Consider the following 27,144-nt stretch of genomic DNA (forward strand, 5'->3'; position numbering starts at 1 on the left):
CCTATTTACTTCAGACCATTTCTCCAGTTTGTCCAGATCATTTTGAATTTTAATCCTATCCTCAAAGCACTTGCAACCCCTCCAAGCTTGGTATCATTCACAAACTTTATAAGTGTACTCTCTATGCCATTATCTAAATAATTGATGAAGATATTGAACAAAACTCGACCCAGAACTGATCTCTGCAGGATCCCACTTGTTATGCCCTTTCAGCATGACTGTGAACCACTGATAACTATGCTCTGGGAACAGTTCTCCAACCAGTTTTGCACCCACTGTATAGTAGCTCCATCTAGGCTGCGTTTCCCTAGTTTGAATATGAAAAGGTCATGCAAGACTTCAAGTATTAATATTAGTTGTGAGCATTATGGTGGCACATAAATGTCCCAGAGCTACATTGTGCCTGATGCTGCACGGACGCACAGTGACCGAGATCAGGGGACTGTCTCTCACTGTGTCTGTGCAGTGCCCGGCACAACGGGGCCCTGATCTCAGTCATCGTATGTGTGCAGCACCGGTGCAATGGGGCCCTGATCTCAGTCATCGTATGTGTGCAGCACTGGTGCAATGGGGCCCTGATCTCAGTCACTGTTTCTGTGCTGTGCATGGCATGACGGAGCCCTGGGGCCATAATATGCCACCATAATGATCACAACTAATATTAATAACAGCCTGACACCATGTGGTGTCTTTATACTTGAAGAAACAAAGACGGTTACTCACCTTCTCGTAACTGTTGTTCTTCGAGATGTGTTGTTCATGTCCATTCCAATCAGGTGTGTACACGCCACATGCACGGTCGTCAGAAACTTTTCCCCTCAGCAGGTCCCATCGGGTCGGCCAGGGAGCCCCCTGGAGTGGCGCCCCCTCCATGGCGCTCAATATATGACCCTGCCGACCCGACCCCCCTTCGGTTCCTTCTTGCCAGCTATTCCAACAGAGGGGAGGGAGGGTGGGTATTGGAATGGATGTGAACAACACATCTCGAAGAACAACAGTTACAAGGAGGTGAGTAACCATCTTTTTTTCTTCTTCGAGTACTTGTTCACATCAGTTCCAATCAGGGGACTCCCAAATCCTGCCATGGGGGTTAAGGAATAGGAATAGGAACAGACTAGGGACCGAATGGCTAGGCAGCAGTTCTGCGGAAAAGGACCTAGGGGTGACAGTGGACGAGACGCTGGATATGAGTCAGCAGTGTGCTCTTGTTGCCAAGAAGGCCAATGGCATTTTGGGATGTATAAGTAGGGGTATAGCAAGCAGATCGAGGGACGTGATCGTTCCCCTCTATTCGACATTGGTGAGGCCTCATCTGGAGTACTGTGTCCAGTTTTGGGCCCCACACTACAAGAAGGATGTGGATAAATTAGAGAGAGCCCAGCGAAGGGCACCAAAAATGATTGGGGGTCTGGAACACATGACTTATGAGGAGAGGCTGAGGGAACTGGGACTGTTTAGTCTGCAGAAGAGAAGAATGAGGGGGAATTTGATAGCTGCTTTCAACTACCTGAGAGGTGGTTCCAGAGAGGATGGTTCTAGACTATTCTCAGGGGTAGAAGAGGACAGGACAAGGAGTAATGGTCTCAAGTTGCAGTGGGGGAGGTTTAGGTTGGATATTAGGAAAAACTTTTTCACTAGGAGGGTGGTGAAACACTGGAATGCGTTACCTAGGGAGGTGGTAGAATCTCCTTCCTTAGAAGTTTTTAAGGTCAGGCTTGACAAAGCCCTGGCTGGGATGATTTAATTGGGGATTGGTCCTGCCTTGAGCAGGGGGTTGGACTAGATGACCTCCTGAGGTCCCTTCCAACCCTGATATTCTATGATTCTATGATTCTATGAATCACTGACTGGAGCACCGCTCTGCCGAGAGCTGCATCATCTCTAGCATGCTGGGTGATGGCATAGTGGGTGGCAAACGTATGCACTGAGGACCAGATCGCCACTCTGCAGATCTCCTGGATGGGCACCTGGGCCTGGAAAGCAGTGGATGAGGCCATAATAGCCAGGGCTGGGACCTTGGCAAGGTCATAACAGGTACAGATGCAGTCCATAATCCTGGAAGAAATGCACTGTGACAAGATGGGAAACAGCTGGTTCCTGAAAGGCTTCATGCGCTCAATGTAGAATGTTAGCACTCTCCATTTATCTAGTGAGTGAAACCTCTGCTCCTGTGCATTGGCATGTAGCTTGGGATAGAAAACTGGTAGAAAAATGTCCTGGCTGATGTGGAATTAGGACACCACCTTGGGCAGGAAGGCTGGGTGTGGCCTGAGCTGTACCTTGTCCTTGTGGAAGATTGGGGTTGGAGGTTAGTGCTTTTAACTCGGACACCCTCCTGGCCGATGTGATGGCAACCAGAAAGGCCACCTTCCACGAGAGATACAGAAGGAAACATGTAGCCAGTGGCTCGAATGGGGCTCCCATTCATCTAGCTAGGACCAGGTAGAGGTCCCAAGTCGGTATCTTTGGGTGGGACTGTGGATATAGCCATTTCATGCCCTTAAGGAAACAGCCCACCATAGGGTTGGTGAAGACTGAGCATCCCAACTCTCCCGGGTGGAACGCTGGGATAGCTGTACCTTGATGGATGATCCGGCCAGGCCTAGCCGCTTCAGGTGCAGTAGAGAGTCCAGGATGAATGGTATAGATGCCTGAAGTGGGGATACGTGACTGTGATCGCACCAGCACGAGAACCTTTTCCATTCGACCAGATAAGTGGCCCTGGTGGAAGGTTTCCTGCTTCCAAGCAGCACCTCCCTCACCGATTCCGTGCATTGGAGCTCCATTGGGTTTAACCATGAAGCTTCCAGGCCATGAGATGGAGGAACTAGAGGTCCGGGTGAAGCAAGCAGCTGTGGTCCTGTGTAATCGGATCAAGGAGGAGCGGCAGCGCGATCAGGGTGTCCACTGACCACTCCGGAAGCACGGTGTACCTGGCCATGCAGGAGCCAGCAGAATTACTTCTGCCTTGTTCCTGCGGATCTTGAGGAGAGCCTTTTGGATGAGTAGTATCGGAAGGAAGGCATACAGTAGATGGATCCCCCAGTGTATCATGAATGCATCTGAGATAGAGCTTGGACTGTGCTTTAGGAAGGAGCAAAACGTTGGACACTTCCTGTTGCGCCTGGTGGCGAATGGGTCTACCTGTGGAAACTCCCACCTTTGGAAGGTGGAATGTATGATGTCCGGACGGATGGACCACTCATGACTGTGGAACGACCTGCTGAGGTGGTCCACAAGCTCATTCTGTGTTCCCGAGAGATAGGACGCCTCCAGGTGAATGGAGTGGGCTATACAAAACTCCCACAGGTGGAGGGCCTCCCAACAGAGAAGGGAGGAGCGGGCTCTGCCCTGCTTGTTTATGTGAACATGGCAGTGGTGTTGTCGGTCAGCACCACCACGCACTGTGCTTGCAATATGGTATGGAAGATCTGGCAGGCTAGTCTCACTGCTCTGAGTTCCTTTATATTGATGTAAAGTGGGATCTCGGACTGCGACCATCTACCCTGAGTCTGTAGGTCTCCTAGGTGTGCCCCCACCCCAGGTCTAACGCATCCGTTACTAAGGTCATGGATGGTTGAGTGCTGCTAAATGGGACTCCTTCGCAGACCATGCGAGGGTCCAACCACCAGCCTACTGGAATCTGGGCTTTGGTGGAATGGCTCTTGCCTGAACCAAGTCCAACACTACCCCAAGGAATTCTATTCGTTGGGTGGGTGACAATGTCGACTTGTCCAGATTGAGGAGAAGACCCAGCCTCTGGAAGGTCTCTCTGACCAACTGGACCTGGGACTCCACCTGCTTCCTGGTGCGCCCCTGCAGCAGCCAGTTGTCGAGGTAGGGATACACCTGCTTCTTGCGGAGAAAAGCCGCAACCTCGGACTTGCATTTGGTGAACACCCAGGAGGCTGTTGATAACCCGAATGGGAGCACTTTGAACTGATAATGTATGCGGTTAACAACGAACCTCAGGAAACGTCTGTGGGCTGACCAAACGGCTATATGAAAGTACGTGTCTTTCATGTCGAGGGCAGCGTACCAGTGCCTCAGATTCATGGAGGGAATAATTGCGCTCAGGGAGACCATATGGTACTTAAACTTTACCATGAACTGATTGAATCCTTGCAGATCTAAGATGGGTCTGAGACCCCCCTTTGCCTTGGGGTTTAGGGAATAATGGGAGTAGCATCCCTTGCCCTTTAGCTCCCTGAGGAACCTCCTCCACTACCCCTATAGTGAGGAGCGATTGCACCTCCTGGATAAGGAGTTGCTCGTGAAAGGGGTCCCTGAAGAGGGATAGGAAAGGGGGGTGGGAGGAAGGGGAGGAGCAGAATTGGAGAGAATATCCCACCTCTACCGTGCGAAGAATCCAGCGGTCCAATGTTATATGGGACCATGCACGACAGAAGTGGGATAGACGGTTCAGAAGGATCCGGGATAGTGGCTGGTACGCCATTCTCGGGCATCCCTTCAAAACCCTTTCTTGGACCCCGACAATGGCTTGGTCGGGCCCTGCCCTTGGCTCAAGGGAGGGTTGGAAGGTCTACGCCTGGTATTCCTGCCCCTACAGCGGTATGTATCCTGCCTTGGGCGGGGTTGGCATTGCCTCTGCGTGGTAAGGGCTAAGGCTTGAAGGGCTTTCTCTGGGTAGCAGGAGTGTGATTCCCCAGAGATTTCATAGTTGCCCTCAAGTCCTTTAGGCTGTGGAGCCTCGAATCTGTCTGGTCCGAAAACAGCCCTGTGCGCTCAAAGGGAAGGTCCTGCAGGGTCTGTTGAACTTCCGGTGGAAGCCCGGAAACTTGGAGCCATGCAGTTCTCCTCATGACCACCCCAGAGGAGACGGTACATGCCGCAGAGTCAGCCCAGTTGAGTGAGGCCAGCAAGGATGTCCTGGCCACTGCCTTCCCTTCCTTGACCAGAGCCAAGAACTCAGCCTTCAACTCAGTGGGGAGCAACTCCTTGTATTTGGACATGGAGTCCCATGAATTAAAACTATACCTGCTGAGGATAGCTTGTTGGTTAGCTATCCTCAGCTGTAGACCCCCACGGCATAAATTTTCCTGCCTTCCAGAGCGAGAATGTCCACCACCGGGTCCTCTGACTCAATGACTTCCTCCGCCTGTAGGCCCATGTTACTGGCAATGCAGCGGAGCAGGTCCTGGTGCACCCTATGGTCAATGGACGGAGGACCTGAAGCTGATGCTCCTGCCACTGCCTCATCAGGCGAAGAGGACGAGGAGGCCACTGGGGGAACAGGGTCATCGTGGCCCACTATGTGCCCAGGTTGCTTCTGGGTAGCATTGGTGTCCAGTTGTTTGGCATGGTCATATGTGACCTGAGCTGTGGGTGGGTCTGGAGCCAGTTCCATTATCCCATCTGTAGAATGAGGGGAGGTCTGGATAGGGTCGCCTCTGTAGCACGAGGCGTGGGTCTATCCACCGGTGACTGTGCAGGATGATACCACGATGTCACAGACCTAGAAACCTATGGGGTTGATGGTAAGCCCAGGGGGTCCAGAAGGGCCATCGTGCAGCGGGTGGCCATTGTGGCTTCCAGGTCGACTGTGTGTATCTCTGGCGCTTATCTGAACTGTGCCTACTGTGTCACAAGTAGTAGGAGTCAGCCTCACAGTCCGAGGATCCCGAAGGCAATGACCATGGCGTTGCCGACGATCCTCAAGCTGGCGGTCGGTGCTGAGAAAAGGAAGTTGGGGATTAGAGTTGCGACGATCATGTAGAGGATCGGTGCCAGCTGTCCTACAACTTAGACCGGTGCTGTGAGTCCGGTGCCGGAGAATGTCTCCTGTGTTCCGGTGCCGTGTCTCGGTACCGGCCGATAGAGGGTGACCATGATCGGTGCCAACCTCTCGGTGCTGGAGACACAGATTGTTGTGCTCCCTGCTCCAGGTGATCTTGGACTGAGGTCGGTGTCGGGGTAGGGGGTGTGTGTTGCAGTGATGTAGACTGGGAACAGTGCCAGGAACGATGCCGGTCTGGCGATGAAGAGGGCCTCATCATTGTAGGGTTGCCTCTAGATGGCACCTGTCTGGGCGGTGCCGGAGGCTTCTCTCTAACAGCAAGGGGCTGAGGCACAGTACTTTCTATAAGCTCTTTTGCAGGCTGGAAAGTATCTGGGGTGGAGGGGAGTTCCAACTCCTCCACAAAGCACTGCCCAGCCGGAAAGTCACTAAGTGGGCTCAACGGTGCCAACTGGGGCCCCAGAGTCAATGGCACAAGGTCTTGCTGCTTGGAAGTTGAGTCCTTCCTCTGGGGCAGCAAAGTCTCCCCAGATGGTCTCGCTCTCTGAGGAGAGTGCCCTCTGTCCGCCTTCTTATGGCGCTTGTGGGGCACTGGGGATGTTGACCGGTGCCAGGGCGCTGCTCTGTACTGCGGCGTCAGGAATTTCCATTACTGAGGGTCTCTAGCACCAGAATCCTTCCTGTACCAATTCGTGGTCTGACGCCGGGGCGCTCCGCACCAAGCTTGGGCCTGGGACTTGGTAGTCAGGTGCTGCTGGACCAAGTGCGGCTTCCAATAATAGCTGCTTCAAATGGAAGTCACGTTCCTTCCTAGTCCTGGGCTTGAAAGCCTTACAGATCTGACCGCGCTCGGACTGATGCGCCTCCCCTAGACACCTCCAGCACGAGTCGTGAGGGTCGCTATTGGGCATAGGCTTCTTGCATACACCGCAAGATTTAAATCCTTGGACCTGAGGCATGCCCGGAAACCCAAGGTGGGGGGAAGGGAGAATGACCTACTCACCAAGACTATCCTAACTACCGAACAATAAACCAACCACAAAACAAAAGATTCTGTAGGACTAAGTAATAGCTAAGGGAACACTTGCATGCAAGCAAAATGCAGTTCCAACGCTGCCACGGACGGTAAGAAGGGAACTGAAGGGGGGTCGGCTCGGCAGGGTCACAAAGCCCTGGTTGGGATGATTTAATTGGGGATTGGTCCTGCTTTGAGCAGGGAGTTGGACTAGATGACCTCATGAGGTCCCTTCCAACCCTGATATTCTATGATTCTATGATATATTGAGCGCCATCAGGGCGCTACTCCAGGGGGCTCCCTGGCCGACCCAATGGGAACTGCTGAGGGAAAAAGTTTCTGATGACCATGCACGCTGCACGCGCACATCTGATTGGAATCAACGTGAACAATCACTTGAAAAAGAACAATTCTATTTCATTCTGCTTCTCAGAGCCTGCTCCTGGTTCTTTCCGACACAGTCCGGACTCATGGTGACAAACCTGGCTTCAAAATGAACATGCCATATTCAGCCCTGGCCTAGCTCCATACAAGTCGGTGGAGGGGCTGGCTCTGGGGCACTGAGTGGGAAAGTCTATGCAAACAAGGTAATATCATATTTGCATAATGATAAACATGCATCAACTCATTTGCATAAACAGCCTCCTCTTCCAAAAATCCCTCACTCCCATACACACAGTACCTACATCTCTGCCTCCCTCCCTCCTCCTCAACTTCCCCCATCCTCACTCCCTGTTCTCTCTGGCTACCTACCATAGCTCCCCCACCATTTCTGGCTGGCCCCCAGAATTCCCTCATGGATTGGTTCCCATTTCCCTTCTATCCCACTGCCCATGGTTTGAAGTCCTATAGCTTCCCTTCTGCACTGTAACCAAGGAGACAGGGCCTAGTGCACTCCTCACCCACCCTCTGCCCCCAATGGGAGTAAGAGAGAGAAGTGGGACCCTGGGGAGAGAGGCTTTGTGTCTGATGGGGGCAGAGAGGAGGGGGTTAAAGGCATGGAGAGAGAGAGCCTGGGTGTAGGGGGAAAATGGCAAGAGTCTCACAGAACCTTGATGTGGGGGTCTAAAGGGAAGGCAGAGTCATACACCGCCTCTAGCCATCCAGCCCCACAGCTATCTAAGCTACTTATACAGCCCCATCACCATAGTATCTGAGCTCCACACAATCTTTAGCCTCACCGCACTCCTGGGAGGCAGGGCCCTGCCACTGTCTCTGTGTTTCAGACAGGGGAGATGAGGCATAGAGAGGCTAAAGGATAGTGGCTGTCACATAGGAAATCTGGGGCTAGGGTTACCATATGTCCGTATTTTCCTGGACATGTCCAGCTTTTTGGTTCTTAAATCGCCGTCCGGGAGGAATTTTTAAATTAAATTTAAACGTCTGGGATTTTGCCATTATTATTTTTCCCCAAAGAAGAGTTGATCATTCAAGAAAGAGAGTGAATGTTGATCATTCGAGAAAGAAACTGAATGTTGATCACTTGAGAGAGTGCCGCTTTTTCCCCCAGCTCCCAGTGCTTGCGCCGCGAAACAGCTGTTTCATGCGGCTGGGAGGGAGGGGGGAGGAAGGGGAACACGGCGTGCTCAGGGGAGGAGGCAGGGCTGGGGATTTGGGGAAGGCGTCCAATGAGGCAGGGAGGGGGCGGAGAATCTGGGGAAGGGGTTGGAATTGGGAAGGGGCAGGGGCGCACAAGCAAATACCACCCTCCACCCCGGGGAGTGTCCTCTTTTTGAATGTTCAAATATGGAACCCTATCTGGGGCAAAGCGGGGAATTGAATGCAGGTCTCCCAAGACTTATGTTAGCAGTTAGACTAACCACAGCCGCAGTCGTCCTCTATCACGCCAGCTCTCCCTTGGTCCATCTCTCCCTTCCCATGCACTTTCCCCCTCTCCCTTGGTCTTTATACCCTGCTCCTCCATAGTGTCTCTATACCTCTCCAGCTGCTTTGCTTCTTCATTGATGTTAAGCCAGAAGGGACCATCTAGTCTGAACTCCTGTACAACATAGGCCAGAGTTTCATCCAATGATTCCTGTATCGAGCCCCCCACTTCCAGCCAAACCTAATCAGTTTCTGTCAATGGTAAATGATTTTGTGTGGGCTAGGGAAAAGGGAAGAAAACACCCCATATGAATCATGCTGCTCCAGCTGAGGCATGCGGTCATGTGCATTTTGCCAATTCACTAACAAGTCAGATCAAGTTATCGCTTATTGTATTAGACTTTGTTATTTGTATTAGACTTTATTATTATTTCACAAATTCATGTCAAATTCCCCACATTCTTTCAGTCAAGAAAAAAATAATAAAAAAAAATCAAAACATTTCTATTTTTCTATTCAAAATTACTTTTCTTTTAGAAATTTCCTTAAATTTTAGAAAAATTAAGAACTTGAAAAAACGTTCAAAATCTAAACAAACCATTTCATTTCAGGTCAAACAAAGCATTGTATTGGATCTGAAAATAAAATCTGTTTTGTTTTTTTTGGAACTGAACTGTGAACCAAAAAGTCAGTTATTCACACAGCTCTGATTGAAATACTAATTAAACGGTGCAAATTCTTTGCCATGTTCACTTGCTTTTAGGTTGTATCCCTGTCCCCTTTGTCTGCTTGTGTCATTTAATCATAAGCTCTTCAGGGCTGGGATTTTCTCTGTCTGTTTGTACAGCACCCAACACAATAGGGCTCTGATCCCAACGGAGACCTCTGAGCGCTACCATAACATCAATATTTAATAATAATTGGGCCCTTTTAGAAATCTAGCCATCAGCAGCATAAGATCTAAGCACCACTTAAGTGGCCCTTTGCAGAGGGGTGAGTTTTCACAGGCAAATGCACACTCAGCATTGAAGGAATTGCATTCCGCAAGGACCAAAATATAGTCAGAGGACATTGTACGACAGGGTTATGAAAGCCTTACAAAAGGTCTGAGTATCAGGATGCAATTTGTAGTACTGAAGACAGACTTCCAGACAATATGAAAGATGCAAAATGCTCTTGAAACATAGCAAGTGGAAACAATGAGATCATGTCACCATTCATAAGGACTCACTTTGGGCCAGATTTGTAAGGGTATTTAGGTGCCTAAAGATGCAGATAAGCACTTTTGAAAATCCAACTAAGCGGATTAGGTGCCTCCTCTCCCTCCGACTTTTGTGTAAACTCGCCTAGAGGGCCCCAATACAGTCAGCGTGCTCAGACCAGATTGGGCCTCGCACATGATTTAGGTAGCTGAAAACCTAACTTCCCCTGGTTTGTGGATCTCTCCAGGGCTTAGGCAGCAGACAGGCACCTAGAGGGAGGCAACAGTGCTCACACTCAGAGGCAGAAACATAAGTACCTAAGGCACTGAAGTTTTGTGAATCTCAGTGAAGCCTAAATTATTTAGGCACCCAAGCACTTTTGTGAGTCTAGGCCATTGAAGTTACTCAAATGCTTAAAATTAAGCATGTGTTTACGTGATTTGCTGAAGAAGGATGGGATTACTCATATATTTATAGCTATACAGGAGGTCAGACTACATGATCCCCTCTGGCTTGATAATCTATTAAATCTAGGAAAGAAGCATGGGTTTAAATACACTGGTTAATCAGGGGCATAGTGAATTGATATATGTAAGTAGCCCCCTGGACCCTTAGCTGCTGATAGTTAAGGCTAAGACTTAGTCACGGGTATTTTTAGTAAAAGTCATGGACAGATCACAGGCAGTAAACAAAAATTCACAGCCCATGACCTGTCCATGGCTTGTACTATATAGCCCTGACTAAATCTTGGGTGCTCTGGAGGGGGGGCTCCAGGGGCACCACAAGTGCTCTAGGGCAGGGGTGCTGGTGCTCAGAAGGGAGCAGGGAGAGCGCAGCGCGTGGCCCGAGACCACCACTGCTGCTCGGAGGGCTGGTGGCCCGAGACTGCCCCAGCAGCGGCCAGTGCGCCTGGCCTGGGGGCTGCTTGAGCTGCTCAGGAAACCCCCAGACCAGCCGCAACAGCTGCTGCAGAAGTCACGGAGGTCCTAGAAAGTCTCCAAATCCGTGACTTCCGTGACCTCCACGACAGACTCACAGCCTTACTGATAGTATTACAGTAGAACTTCAGAATTACGAACATCTTGGGAATAGAGGTTGTTCGTAACTCTGAAATGTTTGTAATTCTGAACAAAATGTTATGGTTGTTCTTTCAAAAGTTTATAGCAGAACATTGACTTAATACAGCTTTGAAACTTTACTCTGCAAAAGAAAAATGCTGTTTTCCCTTTATTTTTTTAGTAGTTTACGTTTAACACAGTACTGTATTTGGTTGGTTTGGGGGTTTTTTGTTGTTTTTTTTTTTTTTTTTGTCGCTGCTGCTGCCTGATTGCATACTTCTGGTTCCAAATGAGGTGTGTAATTGACTGGTCAATACATAACTCTGGTGTTCGTAACTCTGAGGGTCTACTGTATGTACATAATTGTGCAATGTAAATATATCTTTGCATACAGATATATCAATAACATTCATGGTTATTTCCTTGAATCAGGAAGGCCAAATCAACCTGGAGTTGCAGCTAACAAGAGATGTTAAGAGTAACAAGAAGGGTTTCTTCAGGTATGTTAGCAACAAGAAGAAAGTCAAGGAAAGTGTGGGCCCCTTACTGAATGAGGGAGGCAACCTAGTGACAGAGGATGTGGAAAAAGCTAATGTACTCAATGCTTTTTTTGCCTCTGACTTCATGAATAAGGTCAGCTCCCAGACTACTGCACTGGGCAGCACAGCATGGGGAGGAGGTGACCAGCCCTCTGTGGAGAAAGAAGTGGTTCGGGACTATTTAGAAAAGCTGGACGAGCACAAGTCCATGGGGCCGGATGTGCTGCATCCGAGAGTGCTAAAGGAGTTGGCGGATGTGATTGCAGAGCCATAGGCCATTATCTTTGAAAACTCATGGCGATCAGGGGAAGTCCCGGACGACTGGAAAAAGGCTAATGTAGTGCCCATCTTTAAAAAAAGGAAGAAGGAGGATCCTGGAAACTACAGGCCAGTCAGCCTCACCTCAGTCCCTGGAAAAATCATGGAGCAGGTCCTCAAGGAATCAATTCTGAAGCACTTCGAGGAGAGGAAAGTGATCAGGAACAGTCAGCATGGATTCACCAAGGGAAAGTCATGCCTGACTAATCTAATTGCCTTCTATGACAAGATAACTGGCTCTGTGGATGAGGGGAAAGCGGTGGACGTGTTGTTCCTTGACTTTAGCAAAGCTTTTGACATGGTCTCCTACAGTATTCTTGCCAGCAAGTTAAAGAAGTATGGGCTGGATGAATGGACTATAAGATGGATAGAAAGTTGGCTAGATTGTCAGGCTCAACGGGTAGTGATCAATGGCTCCATGTTTAGTTGGCAGCCGGTATCAAGTGGAGTGCCCCAAGGGTCGGTCCTCGGGACGGTTTTGTTCAATATCTTCATAAATGATCTGGAGGATGGTGTGGATTGCACCCTCAGCAAGTTTGCAGATGACACTAAACTGGGAGGAGAGGTAGATACACTGGAGGGTAGGGATAGGATACAGAGGGCCCTAGATAAACTAGAGGATTGGGCCAAAAGAAATCTGATGAGGTTCAACAAGGACAAGTGCAGAGTCCTGCACTTAGGACAGAACAATCCCATGCACCACTACAGACTAGGGACCGAATGGCTCGGCAACAGTTCGGCAGAAAAGGACCTAGGGGTTACAGTGGACGAGAAGCTGGATATGAGTCAACAGCGTGCCCTTGTTGACAAGAAGGACAATGGCATTTTGGGATGTATATGTAGGGGCATTGCCAGCAGATCGAGGGACGTGATCGTTCCCCTCTATTCAACATTGATGAGGCCTCATCTGGAGTAGTGTGTCCAGTTTTGGGCCCCACACTACAAGAAGGATGTGGAAAAATTGGAAAGAGTCCAGCGGAGGGCAACAAAAATGATTAGGGGACTGGAACACATGACTTATGAGGAGAGGCTGAGGGAACTGGGATTGTTTAGTTTGCAGAAGAGAAGAATGAGGGGGGATTTGATAGCTGCTTTCAACTACCTGAAAGAGGGTTCCAAAGAGGATGGATCTAGACTGTTCTCAGTGGTAGCTGATGACAGAACAAGGAGTAATGGTCTCAAGTTGCAGTGGGGGAGGTTTAGGTTGGATATTAGGAAAAACTTTTTCACTAGGAGGGTGGTGAAACACTGGAAGGCGTTACCTAGGGAGGTGGTGGAATCTCCTTCCTTAGATATTTTTAAGGTCAGGCTTGACAAAGCCCTGGCTGGGATGATTTAGTTGGGGATTGGTCCTGCTTTGAGCAGGGGGTTGGACTAGATGACCTCCTGAGGTCCCTTCCAACCCTGATATTCTATGATTCTAGGATTCCTCATTTTTACAAAAAACCCTGTGGTGTTGGTACTCCAGTATGTACAGTAAATTTGTTTGTGGCTGTCATCCATTATGGGATACTCGAATAGAGCAATATGATATCTTCCTGCTACAGTAAACAGATGTAGATGACTTCAAGTTAGAGACATAATTAAATATATATGTGGACATCTGTTCATTTAGATCCTTAGCTTTAAGAATGTGTTTCCCACCATTGAGTCAGAAAAGGTTTTTCCATTTGCATTTGACTTTTCCCTTACAAATCTCTCTCCCCCCCTTTTTTTTGATACACTAAGGACAAGATTTTCAAAAGGGCTCAGCATTGGTCTTACTCTGCTCCCATTGAAACCAGAGGTAAAACCCCTATTGCCTTCAATGGCACAACTCACAGGGACAGATCTTCAGCTGTCGTAAACTGTTGTATCTTCATAGACTTCAACTGAGCTGTGACGATTTATACAAGCTGATGATCTGACCCACAGTAAACGAAGTTAAGCATATACATAAATCTTTGGAGAACTAAGGCCTTAAGATTTATTTTTAGAGGTTTTTAAGGCCCGGTTTGATAAAGCCCTGGCTGGGATGATTTAGTTGGTGTTGGTCCTCCTTTGAGCAGGGGTTGGACTAGATGACCTCATGATGTCTCTTCCAACCCTAATCTTCTATGATTCTATGATTTTGGTCAATCAAATATAGAAATCATAGAATCATAGAACTGGAAGGGACCTTGAGAGGTCATCTAGTCCAGTCCCCTGCACTCAAGGCAGGGCTAAGTATTATCTAGACCATACCGGACAGGTGTTTTAACCTGGTCTTAAAAATCTCCAATTATGGAGATTCCACAGCCTCCCCAGGCAATTTATTGTAGTGCTTAACCACCCTGACAGTTAGGAATTTTTTCCTAATGTCCAACCTAAACCTCCCTTGTTCCAATTTAAGCCCATTGCTTCTTGTCCTATCATCAGAGGTTAAGAAGAACAATTTTTCTCCCTCCTCCTTGTAACAACCTTTTATGTACTTGAAAACTGTTATCATGTCCCCTCTCAGTCCTCTCTTTTCTAGACTAAACAAACCCAATTTTTTCAATCTTCCCTCATAGATCATGTTTTCTAGACCTCTAATCATTTTTGTTGCTCTTCTCTGGACTTTCTCCAATTTGTCCACATCTCTCCTGAAATGTGGCACTCAGAACTGGACACAATACTCCAGTTGAGGCCTAATCAGCGCAGAGTAGAGCAGAAGAATTACTTCTCGTGTCTTGCTTACAATACTCCTGCTAATACATCCCAGAATGATGTTTGCTTTTTTTTCAACAGTGTTACACTGTTGACTCATATTTAGCTTGTGACCCACTATGTCCCACAGATCCCTTTCCGCAGTACTCCTTCCTAGGCAGTCATTTCCCATTTTGTATGTGTTCAATTGATTGTTCCTTCCTAAGTGGAGTACTTTGCATTTATCCTTATTGAATTTCATCCTATTTATTTCAGACCATTTCTCCAGTTTGTCCAGATCATTTTGAATTTTAATCCTATCTTCCAAAGCACTTGCAACCCCTCCCAGCTTGGTATTGTCTGCAAACTTTATAAGTGTACTCTCTATGCCATTATCTAAATCATTGATGAAGATATTGAACAGAACCGGACCCAGAACCAATCCCTGCGGGACCACACTCATTATGCCCTTTCAGCATGAGTGTGAACCACTGATAACTACTCTTTGGGAATGATTTTCCAACCAGTTATGCACCCACCTTATAGTAGCTCCATCTAGATTGTATTTCCCTAGTTTGTTTATGAGAAGGTTATGCGAGACAGCATCAGAAGCCTTGCTAAAGTTAAGATATACCACATCTACCACTTCCCCCCGATCCACAAGGCTTGTTACCCTGTCAAAGAAAGCTATCAGGTTGGTTTGACACGATTTGTTCTTGACAAATCCATCCTGACTGTTATTTATCACCTTATTATTTTCTAGGTGTTTGCAAACTGATTGCTTAATTATTTGCTCCATTATCTTTCCAGGTACTGAAGTTAAATTGCCTGGTCTGTAATTCCCCAGGTTGTCCTTATTTCCCTTTTTATAGATGGACACTATATTTGGCCTTTTCCAGTGCATATGATCTCTCTGTTTACTTCATATTTCTTTATTAGTAATTGTTAGTCTTAATTATTTCTATTTTTTACTTTACAACTCTTTCTATAGCTCATGCCTTAAGCTGATTATATTTGAAAAAAAAAAACCAGAGCACTTCTGTGGTGAATTTTTTTAGAGTCACAAAATAGTTATTGCAAAACAAGAGAACTTTTAAAAAAAAAAATGGGCTGATTTTGCTACTGACTGCTTCCAACTCAACAGCCACGTGGGAGTAAAAGATTGTTCTCAGTAACTCAGTGTCTGCATGAGTTTACCATGAGATTGTGACCGAGTGTCATTAGCATTCACTCTGAGCAAAAGAACAGCTCTGAGACGATCTATGCTCATTCAACTTTTCTCCTCACTCCAAACACCATTCCTCCAAACAACTCCAAACCTGATTCCGCCAGCCAGGCAAACACAGAGTCAATTCTACCACTAGAGCAACACATCTGGAACAAACACTTTGTAACTATAATCGAACCCAAATATTTTGTCTGATGAAATTAAAATCTGGCACATTTCTAGAATTCCAAAAGAAGTTCCCAAAACACAGGGACAACAAGGAAAAACAAGGGTGTCTCTGTACATTCAGGCTGTATGGCGACTCTTCATTCGCACATTAATTATACATATACAAACTCCAAAATGGCCCAGATTTGCTAAATTTCGAGACATGCTGCATTTGTTTCTCCTGGGCTGTGAAGAGAGGTAGAAGGCCTCAGTGGAGGCTGATATATGGATGATTATGATCTGCCACTTGGTACAAATGCAGTTTTGGGCTTATAACATTAAATCATTCTCAGGGGGTTCAGAGCCAGTGTCTGGGCACCATTCATGATTCGGAATCAAATGAAAATAAAATAGTATAAAGAAATATGGCAAGAGAGAAATCAACACTAAAACAAGTGGAAAACTGGTGAACAAAAAACATTAGGAAATAGTTATTGGAGATGGGATTTTACAATCATTACTAATATGCTCTTTAATTTACATGTATTTGTGCAAATGAAAAGTGATTAAAGTTAGGCTGGCTGGAGAGGTGCAAGAAGCAGGGGTGATAGCTAATGTAGATGAAATATACAGCAGGAGTGAAGTGCTGCTAGTAGTAACTGGGGAGCTTCAGACATTCAAGGCCAGATCCTCAGCTAATATAAACTGGCAAGCGCCTGCTGATTTACAGCAATTGGCAGGATTAGCTTGCTAACTTCATTAATTATTATTAATTGTATTGCAGTAGCACCTAGCGATCCCAAATTAGATCAGGGTCCCCACTGTGCTGCGCACTGTACAGACACAGAGTAAGATATAGCCCATGCCCTGATGAGCTTTCAATCTAAATAGGATCTGACCCTCCCTCTTCTGAGCTCCTTCTGGAGGTAGAAGAATTAGCCTGTGGAAATTAATTACAATCCATTTTCTCAAAAAGAAAAGGAGTACTTGTGGCATCTTAGAGACTAACAAATTTATTTGAGCATAAGCTTTCGTGAGCTACAACTCACTTCATCGGATGCATTTTCTGGGAATCAGGGCCTCTCATCTGAGATACACCTTCAACCTTAACCGTTTCTTCCTAACAGTGATGGTGATGTTGTTTAGGGGGAAAGGAGGGCTAAACTAGTAACCTAAGTTTCTGCTAAAGCAAAACTCTGTATAATCCTCCCAGGATAAGAAACCAAGGGGAAGGACAAATTAATCTGGCACTAAAATGATGCAAAGGCAATGAAAGCTAAATGGATCTCAGAATCTTTATTTAGAGTAGCTCTCCTCCACCCTTTGTCTGTTGTTATCCCCACCCCAGTTTCCAACATACTGTGAACTTCTGAGGGCAAAGAATCATCCCTTCTTCTATTTCTATAAAGTATCTAGCATCCCAATGATGCTGCAGAAATAGTCATTTGTTACAATGACCATGCTACTATTTTAACTCTGGGCTGGGGGGACCTGGCATCGAAACAGATAGGAATCTGCTCATGGAGTGGGAGGGGCAGATTTTGCTGGAGGAGGAGGGGTCATTCCTCCACCATCCCCATAGACCAGGGGATATGATGATGCAGTCACAGCACTAAGTGTTTAACCCCTCATCTGTGTCTAAACCTGCCCCTGGGCAGGGCTCTGGAGTTGTGCTCCGGCTCCGCTCCAGCTAAAAACCTGCAGCTCCACTGCTCCGGAGCTGCTCCGCGGGCTCCACTCCAAAGCCTTGCCTATGGGTGGAGCCAGTCCTGGGAAGGGGAGGCGCAGCGACACTGTCTGTGTGTCTGGACAAGTAGCTAAGCCTGCACCACCACATAGAAAGCCCTGGAGAGGAGGAGATTCATAGATTTAAAGACCATAAAGGGCCATTATGACCATCTAGTCTGACCTCCTGCCTAACAAGGGCCAGAGAACCTCACGCAGGGATCAATCCATATATTAGCACCACCAGTATTATGTTCCTGAATCTGGGAGGCATGGAGGGGACAGGCTCTCTCAAATGGGTTCTGCGGACTATGGGGCTGATCCCCCTGAAGGCTACAGAGGAGGGGAGAATCTGACCCAGGCACTTTGGGGGACACACCTCCCACCCCTCACCCCCACCGTCTAACACCAGAGGGTGCAGGGATCCTTACCCAATGAGATCACATTCTCATAGTTCTCCTGCATCTCGTCTGTGGGATCCAGATTAGCTCACTCACTGCCCCTCGGTGGAATACACAGCCGCCTCCTTGACAGTCCCTGAAACAGCCAGAGACCCTCATTCAGAACCTGCTGTCCCAGCCACAATCCCACCAGCTCAGCCACAGGAACCCTAAGTCGGTCCCTCTGCTCTCTCTCTCCTACATGTCCCTCCCTTAAAGTGATGGTTATACATTCCCATATGATTCTTTCTAGCCCCCCCGCCAAGCCAACCCGCATTTCTGGGTGAGTACCAGACAGTCATCTCCCCCTGAATGGCTTCTCTGGCCCTACAAATGTAGTAGACCACTGACAGCAGGGATACAGGATTGGGGCAGGATCTTTATTCTAATGGAGCACAGCCAGGCACATCATGAGCTCCCTGCACTCCCATTTCTCTGGTCTCCTTTCTCTTGGAAGCGGTAGGGACCATATTTGGGCTATGGCAGGGCTAAGAAGTCTTGGGTTGAAACTTCCTAGCGATGATGCTCAAGTGAGCCCAACCTGCCAGGGAGGAGGGGAGGAGCTGGAACAAAAAGCGGATTGGATTCTGCAGCCTGTCATGAGGAGAAGGGTGACTGGAGAGGTTTGGAAGGGGCTTTAGTCAATTTCACACCCCCGGTTCCCCTGGCCTTTCCCTACAGACAGACACTCTGCAACCCTGGAACCATGCTCAGTCGTTTTATTACAGATCAGATCCAGCCCCTCTCCCTATATTAACCCCCCCACCCCTGCCAGTAAAAGAGTTTCTGAACCAAATGCTAGAAAAATGCAGAATCGAAGGTGCCACTTTGGGCGATCCCTAGGGCTGCCAATTTTGGTTGGAGGTATTCCTGAAGGTTTCCTCATATGACAGAATCTTTAACTATGAATCTTTAATTCCTGGAGGGTTGGCAACCCTAGGCAGTGGTTCTCAACCACAGGTCCAGGGCCCCCTGGGGCACCATGAGCAGGCTGCAGGGGGGCCACCAAGCAGGGCCAGTGTTAGACTTGCTGGGGTCCAGGACAGAAAGCCAAAGCTCCACTGCATGGGCTAAAGCCTGGGGTTCCAAGCTCCATCACCAGGGCCGAATCAAAGCCTGAGCAACTTAGCTTCACAGGGGCCCCCTGTGGTGTGGGTCCCTGGGCAATAGCCCTGCTTGCTACCCCCTAACGCTGGCCCTGGCTTTTATATGCAGAAAACAATGGTTGTGGCACAACTGAGCCATGGAGTTTTTATAGCGGGGGGGAGAGGGTCAGAAAGAAAAAGGTTGAGAAGCCCTGATCCCAGGGACACCCCCTCACACACACGGTCCCCAGCTGCGCGGGGACCAGGCAGAGGCAGGAACTGGCTTTTCCTCTCCCTGCTCCTCACCTTGTCCCAGGAAAGTTCAATCTGCCCGGGGTGCTGCAGGGAACGGGGCTGGGCAGGGCTGGGAGCCGGGAACCTCCCTCCTCAGATTGCTCCTGCTGCCCCTTCCCGTCGCCTTACCCTCTTCCTTTCTCTGGCTGGGGAGACGGGCTTATTGTTGCATCGGTCGGGGGGGGGGCGCGTTGGCTCTCCCAGGGCTGCTTGGGCTGGTGCAGGCGCTACGGACAGGCAGAGCCGGGGTGTGTCCGGGCGGGCAGCGGCAGCGCTGGGACTCCGGAGCGGTAGAAAGCAGCCCTTTCCCGAGTCACTTTCCTGCCCATCCCCAGCACTTTCCCCGAGTTCGCTCGCTCTCAATTACCTGGAGCTTCCGGTTCAGGGAGCTGATGTCGGGCGGCAGGGGCCGGGGCTTCCCTGGGCCGCTCAGTGCCGTGAGAAAAAGTCCTATAGCGCCCGGGTTTGTTGCAGCCCGGGTTGGGTATGGGGAAGGACACAGGAAGGGGATGGAGCAGCTGAGAGTGGCTGTAGCTAGGTGCTGGGTGGGAGGAGGGGAGACAGGAAGGGGGGACAATACAGAACAGAAGGATCCCCCCAGCCCGTGGTGGGGCTGGCTCTTTTTCATTGCAGCTGCAAAAAAATCAGGGTGCCTCCATTGTGAGCCGGGAAGCCGGGCTGCGCCGGGGAGGTGTGATCTTGCCAGCCAGGGACTTTCTCATTGTTGCAATTGGTCGCCCTGGCGTCCTAGAGCAGCCCCGGGCTCTGCCGACACCAGCTCCCGAGCCGGAGCCTGCAGGTAACTGAGAAAGACCCCGGGGGAAAAGGGCTGGAGCTGGGCAGAAAAAAAACACGGCCCCCATCTCTACCAGTCCCCTCACTGACACCCCCAGGCCCCGGCTCCCCTGAGCCCCTGCAGGAGCCGAGCCAGCCAGCGGAACAATAGCTGTTAGCCACTGGTTTATTAACCAAAAGTTTGGTAACTCCCACTGGTACTAGCAAAAATTTGCCCCACGGGGAGTGATTCCTGAGGTCACGTTGACACTGGGAGTAAAGTTCCTTCCTGCATGCTAGGGCTTTTGTTCGGAGTCTTCCTTTCGGCACTGGTCCGTTTCTTCTTCAGCTACCCTGTTAGGAAATACCCTAGCTCGGTAGAAAGGCTGGGATTTCTGAAGGTTTAGGGAGATCGGTACCTGACTCCCATTGTCTTTCAAGGAGAGTTGGGCATCTCTGTGTCGTCTTCCCCTTTGAATTCTAAAGCCATATATGCCCTAATCCCTGCACCTGCACTCCCTGCATTGTCTGCTGCCTGCACCTGCAAAGATTTCAGATACTTGCTTTAGCAGATCCTCTTCCAGCCAGCTGCCACTAAAATGCATGCATGAGCTTCCCCACTTGCCTTGCCCTTCCGGCTCTAGGGAGAGACCGGGTCACATCCTCAGCAGGTGTAAATCAGTCTTCCTCCCTTGGCTTCAGTGGAGCCACAGTTGATTTACACCAGATGAGGATCTGGCCCCCAATTTTTTATAGACACCCAAACTCTCACTATATGAAACTTTGCAAAAACTTTTAAACCTTTTTATAAACCTTTTAAATGTTCCCAGATTCCACTAGGCAGCATCTGTGAACACTTTTGCAGATTGTCACCTGGGGTTGGGTCACGGGTGAAAGGCCAGGGGCTCTGCCCCATTTTGTTTCATGACACGGGGTACAGGTCTGGGTTTGAAATAACAAGGCATGTCATTTGGGTTTATGTAGACTTTAGCAGTAGTGCGAGCAGACTGGTGCAGGGGTAGCAATCCCAGGCCCTTATGGGATTGTGGAACTGAGAGGAGGGGATGCTTCTTGTTTCAGGGGCTAGTGGCCTTCGAGGTCTGTGTATCTCACCATGGATCAGTGGGCTGCTGTGGATCCTGATCAGAAACCTTTGTGCAGGGGTGGCATACAGGAGAATGATGATCCCCTGATGATTCTGAGTAAGTATCCCATGGAGGCTGTGGGGTCTTTGCAGCTGCCAGGTCAGCTTCTGAGCAGTGTTCTCCTGTAAACCCTTCCACAGAACTCAGAACAATGGAAAGGAGGATGGTTGTGTGGTGAAAGGGACAGACTCCCCTCAGACTCCTGGGGGCAGAGGAAAGGGACAGGTTTCCACAAGAGAAGCAGAGTTGGGAGGACATCTAGGCAAGAGTGAGGGTGAGAAGACAGGGCAAACGTCTATCCAGTCCCACTATTGACTGAGGTCTCCCTAAGGGAACAAGGGGAAGAACCATGTATCCCAAAGCTCAATGAAAATAAGAGCCCGAGAAGTGAGGAAAGAGTTAAATCAATGTGAGAATCCCCTTCAGCTCCCTCAGGATCATGTCTCCAGCAGGTGTATCCTCCGGGCTTCTCATCCACTCAGCCTGACCCCTGGCAGTAGCTCCCTTCTCCCTGAACCTGCAGATGGGAAGTTGAGGCAGGGTGGGTCCCCTCTTCTCCCTGCTCTAGGGAAGGGTTTGGGGTGGGGGGAGGGCAGATTTGACTTCTTGTCTTTCAGCGTGCCCCAGCAGTTATTTGGGTTTGTTCCTCCACTCCCCTGTGCAGGGCCTGACTCCTGTGCGGATTCTCTCCCTACCCCAGCCGGGGACAGGGCAGCGAGTGAGACTGAGGAGGAGAATCCCGGGGAGGAAGGCCCCGAGATCGTGGAATTGGATCCAGCATTGCTGGGCAGGCTGGAGGGGGCTGGGGCCAGGAGCCCGGAGAAGCAGGGTCCAGACTGTGAGAGCCTGCGCTGGACGGTGGTGCAGCAGATCGACTCCCCCGGGAAGCCGGCGCAGCGGCGGGGCGGCGGGGGCAAGTCAGCTGGCGCCAGCTTCCAGAACTTCAAGAGCATCATCGTGCTGCAGAAGAGCTATGAGTGTGGCGAGTGCGGCAAGACCTTCAGCTGCAGCTCGCACTTCAGCAAGCACCGGCGCACCCACACTGGCGAGAAACCCTTCCGCTGCCTGCACTGCGGGAAGAGCTTCAATGTCAGCTCCAACCTCTACCGCCACCAGCGGGCCCATGCCGCTGAGCGGGCCTGCCCATGCCCCGAGAGCTCCCCACCACCGGTGCCAGCGAGTGCCCCTAACCCTGCCACTCCTCGGCCCCGGGGGCTGCCCTACAAGTGCGAGGAGTGCGGCAAGAGTTTCCGGCGCAACACAGAACTGGTGACCCACCAGCGGCTGCACACGGGGCGCCTGCCCTTCCAGTGCACCCACTGTGGGAAGAGCTTTTCCTGGAGCTCCCACTTCGACCGGCACAAGCGCATCCACACCGGCGAGAAGCCCTACCAGTGCCCTGAGTGCGGGAAGTGCTTCAGCCGCAGCTCCCACCTCTACCGGCACCAGCGCACCCACGCTGGGGGCCGCTCCTATATCTGCACCTACTGTGGGCGCAGCTTCAACAGCACCCTGCACTTCGACCGGCACCAGCGCACCCACACCGGCCTGCGCCCCTACAAATGCACCCTGTGTGGCAAGGGTTTTGGCGATGGGCTGGCCCTGGTCAAGCACCAGCGCCTGCATCTAGGGGATGGGCCCTTCCACTGCGAGGAGTGCGGCAAGAGCTTCGGGGCGAGGGCGCAGTATGCCCGGCACCGGCGCAGCCTGCACGGTGCCGCTGCTGCCAACACCGGCAGCGAGAAGCCCTACCGCTGTGGCGACTGTGGCAAGAGCTTCTCCTGGAGCTCCCACTGGGAACGACACCAGCGTATCCACACTGGGGAGCGCCCCTACCAGTGCGGCGACTGCGGCAAGCGCTTTGGCCGCACCTCCCACCTCTACCGGCACCAGCGCACCCATGCCGGCGGCCAGCCCCACATCTGCACCGACTGCGGCAAGAGCTTCAACAGCACCCTGCACTTCCACAAGCACCGGCGGGCCCACGCAGGTGAAGCCCCCTGCCATGCCTGCCCCGACTGCGGAAAGGCCTTCGCTGACGGCTCCGCTCTGGCCAAGCACCGGCGCACCCACACCGGAGAGCGGCCCTTCCCTTGCCCCCAGTGTGGACGGCGCTTCAGCGTCAGCTCTCACCTGTACCGCCACCTGAGGAGCCACACCGAGGAGAAGCCGCTGGAGGAGATCGCATCCTACTAGAGATCAACTCCTCTTCCCCCTTTACCTGGGAGAGGAACCCCCCCATGCTGGAGGTTTAGCTCACCTGGACCTGGCTGCCCCTCTCTGGGCATGGGAGTGAACCCCATGCACTGCCAGCCAGAGCATTAGTGGGGCTTACCTCACAGGGATCTGACCATGGGGATCGCCGACCTGCAGGGGTAGCTGAGACCTCTAGGAGAGCAGCGGGCAACCCCGTTGTGGGCACTCTGGGGCCACAGGGACAGGTGCAGTGTAAGGTCCCAGTCTGGAGCCCCTTGAAGGGCTCCATGTCGATGGGGGTCTGGATCAGCCCTGAGGATATAGGTAGATAAGGTAGATTAGGTAGGTAGGATAGGTAGGAGGTAGAGCAGAGTGGTGGCTGTACTAGGGGGCTGGGCAGGGTGGAAATAAGAGAGGGAGAATGTTAAATGGTGTGTGATTGAGGGCGGATTACCCTCTCGCTCACTCCGGTGTAAATCAGGAGTATACTCACCGGAGTCATGGAGGCTGATTCCCCTCTCATTCACCCTGGTGTAAATCAGGAATAACCCCACTGGAGTCACTGGGGCCAATTCCCCTCTCGCTAACCCCCGTGTAAACCAGGAGTAACCCCACTGCGGTTAGTGCGGTTACAGGAGTGTGGAGGCAAGGGCGAATGGGTGATCGGAGCTGGGGCGGGAGGCAGTATCTGGGGATCGGGTGGGAGGCAGTATCTGGGGATCAGGCAGGTGGGGCAGGAGGTGGCGAGGAAGATGGGAACCAGACTGGGAGGGGAAATGAAGTGTTTGGGGATTGGAGTGTCTGTGTGGTGGGAGCAAGAGAGGGATGTGGGTGATGGAGGACTGGCATGTCTGTGGACTGGGCTGGTGGGGCAGATATGGCACTGCTAGGGGTCTCCAGACTGAGGAGGATGGGACCAAGTTTACTGCCACTCCTTCTCTGGGTTTCCATGCCCTATCCCTGCCTCCTGATCAGACAGGACCCAGGAGGAGAAGAAACTCTGCCACACGGAACCCCCCGCAAGCCATCCCATCCAGGAGGGGAAATGCAGGGGACTCAGCATGGAGAGAGCCTGGGAAGTGGAGAGAGCTTGGTGTGTAATGCACCTGACTCCAGCAGGAATGAGAGACAGAAAACCTTAGGGTAGAGTGTGATTAACTTGTGGAGTTCACAGCTGCAGGAGATGACTGGGGCAAACACCTCAGCAAAGCCCTCTGCCAGCTCCATGGAGCAGTCTGGGGCTGTTGACTTCCAAACGACTTCCTGCGTGTGTGAAAATCTCCCTTAGACACACGCCCTGCCAGTCCCAATCCTAATTCAGAGCATGAGGGACAAGAACCTGCTCTCCACTGTTCTAGGGATATGGAGGGGGTGAGTTTCTGTAAAGGAAGAAAGCTAGTCACTCCTGAAATTAGCTATCCAAGCTGGGGCTCAGAAGGTCGTGAGCTTCATCAGCTGCACTTTTTGGAAGGATCTGTGAGGTATTTACATACCAGGAAATCTGTTGTTGTTAGAGGTCAGATTCTTTGTTGGTGTCAATGGACATCCAGGGATTTCTGCCCATTTATGCCCAGTGATAAATTAGTCCTTTCTCTACAGTAGGCTTCGGCCTTGTCTATGCATCAAAGTTGAGTTGCTTTTTAACTCGATGGGTACAGTTAAAGCAGTGTAACCCTCACCCCCTTTAGTATGAATGTTATCAAAATCATCACAGCAAATCCCAAAGGGGTGTAACCTCCCTGCAGATTGAGCGCCACCCGAATCGATTTGTAGCTAGATCCTCAGTATGGTCTTGCTGGATGGTCAGTCTATGTCCGTCACTGGTGAGCTTATCAAAGTCTTTGACAACCACGTGATCGCTAGCTGTGTAGCAGTGTTCCTTGGTAACCGCACTTCGTAATTCATTATTACTCCTGAGGGCATTCTGCACCAAAAAAATTAAAATTCTGGCCACAATATTTTAAAATTCTGAAAATTTTATTTGTCAAATAAATGTGGAGGCTCCAGCATGGCATTAGGAAGCATTGGCCACTGGCTGCACGGAGGTGGGAGATCACTGTGCAGCTCCCTCCCGGGACACAGACTCAGCGGTGAGGCGTCACCCAATCCTGACATAGTGCAAGGACAGGGCCTGCCCCAGAAACACCCCATGGCCCTGCCCCTCCGTGCCAGATGCACCAGGTAGGCTAAGCAAGGCAGGATCTTAGTGTGGGGGGAATGCAGTTATGGGTTGAGAGGGTTCTGTGGGGCAATCTGGGTGTGGACGGCTCAGTGGGAGATCCAGGTGTGGAGGGGATTTGGATGCACAGGGGCTTGCTGGGGGGTTCTTGGTGCAGTGGGAATGGGACTTTGACAGGGGATCCAGGTGAAGGTGGTTGGGACTCAGCAGGGGGGGTCTGGGCATAGGGGGATAGAGCTTGGCAGGGGGGTCTGGGTATGTGGGGCTCAGTGGGCGGTCCAGATGCTGGAGTGGGGCTCAGTGGGCTGGGGATCCATGTGCGACTGGTTGGGACTTGGTGGGGTAGGGATCAAGGTGTAGGTGGCTCGTTGGGTTGGTCCGGGTATAGTGGGAGTGGGGCTCGTTGGGGGGTTCTGGGTGCAGGGGGGTGAATGTCAGCGGGAAGATCTGGATATGAGGGGGTCTGGATGCACAGGGGTTGGGTGGATGCAGGGAGAAGCTCTCTGTACAGTTACCCCTCCCCCTGCAGCTGCGGAGCAATGAGTGCAGGAAGTGGCAGGGAAGGGAGTTTGCAGAGCTTCTTGCAGCTGTGGGAGAAATCTGGGGATGGGTCTGAGCTGGCCCTGGATGCTGTGCAGGGGAAGAGGAAGTCCCGTCCTCCACAGCCCAACCCAGACTAGCAGCTGAGCCTGGCACAGGGTAGGAGTCACCAGCCGGCTCTTCCTCAGTTCTGCCTCCTGCCCCACAGTGATTTACCTCTCTGCCAGCTGCCCTGGGCACCCAAAACATACTGCTGGGGAGGGTCTCATGATCTCTCTTGTGGCTTCCCTTTGCTTCCCCATCAGAAAGTCATTTTTCTGCAGGGAAGCAAAGAAATTTGTGGGGGACATAAATTCTGCGAATGCACAGTTGTGCAGAATTCCCCGAGGAGTATTCATTAGTATTATTAATTCATCCTAATAATACATCAGTACCAAGAAAGCCACCGAAACTGAACCTGGGCTGATGAAAGCAGGTGCTGGGTTTGGCTACAAATATCCTCATTGCTGATCTTGTCCCAACACTTGAGATGGAGCAGTTGGCGAAGATCACATGAGTTGTATTGGTACAAAGGTGTCCTCTCTCAGTATAACTGTTCCCATAAAGGAAGGAGAATAAACTCTACCATCATAAGACATCTTTATGCCAATATAAGTGCCTCCGCACTAGGGGCTGTACCCACTGTACTATTCTGATGGAAAATCAAACTCCTATCCCATATAGCTAATCTAGTCCAAAAACTCTGTGTAGACAAGGCCTGAAAGTGTCCCACCACTGCTACCACTGGTTCTGTTTTTCCATTGATGTGAGAAGTGGGAGCCCTAATGTAGACTGAGTACTTGTGGCTACCAGCATGTTAAGCACTTTTCTGTGTAAGCTAATTCTGTGCATGTCAACACAGTGCTTCAAATGCTGGTCTGTTCCTGGAGCCCTGCCTAAAGTAGCACTCACCCCATTCTTACCACAGGTGGAGCTGAACTGGCCCTCGCAATAGTGGGAAATGTTGGACAACAAAGCCTACGTCCCTCATG

General features: G+C 50.5%; 2 protein-coding genes across 2 annotated transcripts in view; one reads left to right on the plus strand and one right to left on the minus strand.

Annotated features, from left to right (window-relative positions):
• Positions 1-19,730, minus strand: part of LOC144273975 (uncharacterized) — a 65,408-nt gene extending 45,678 nt beyond the window's left edge. Inside the window, exons 1-2 of the mRNA XM_077832703.1 lie at positions 19,647-19,730; positions 17,892-17,997 (exon numbers count right to left, since the gene is read on the minus strand). Of these exons, the coding sequence (XP_077688829.1) occupies positions 17,892-17,925 (34 nt within the window). The 5' untranslated portion in view covers positions 17,926-17,997; positions 19,647-19,730. The remainder of the gene's footprint in view (positions 1-17,891; positions 17,998-19,646) is intronic.
• Positions 19,731-19,854: 124 nt separating this feature from the next.
• Positions 19,855-24,055, plus strand: LOC144275064 (uncharacterized). The gene is made up of 3 exons (XM_077834172.1): positions 19,855-20,078; positions 21,134-21,255; positions 21,863-24,055. The coding sequence occupies exons 2-3, from the start codon at positions 21,168-21,170 to the stop codon at positions 23,392-23,394; spliced, it is 1,620 nt and encodes a 539-aa protein (XP_077690298.1). The 5' UTR covers positions 19,855-20,078; positions 21,134-21,167; the 3' UTR covers positions 23,395-24,055.
• Positions 24,056-27,144: the final 3,089 nt, after the last annotated feature.

This window comes from Eretmochelys imbricata, chromosome 14 (genome assembly GCF_965152235.1).
Source record: "Eretmochelys imbricata isolate rEreImb1 chromosome 14, rEreImb1.hap1, whole genome shotgun sequence".
Classification (NCBI taxonomy): domain Eukaryota; kingdom Metazoa; phylum Chordata; order Testudines; family Cheloniidae; genus Eretmochelys; species Eretmochelys imbricata.

What these genes read in the sequence shown, in the direction of transcription:
- LOC144275064 (XM_077834172.1), top strand. Translation starts at nt 21,168, where the DNA reads ATGGATCAGTGGGCTGCTGTGGATCCTGATCAGAAACCTTTGTGCAGG. An exon ending in TGATCCCCTGATGATTCTGA is followed by an intron (nt 21,256 to 21,862) that starts GTAAGTATCCCA and finishes TCCCCTGTGCAG; the next exon opens with GGCCTGACTCCTGTGCGGAT.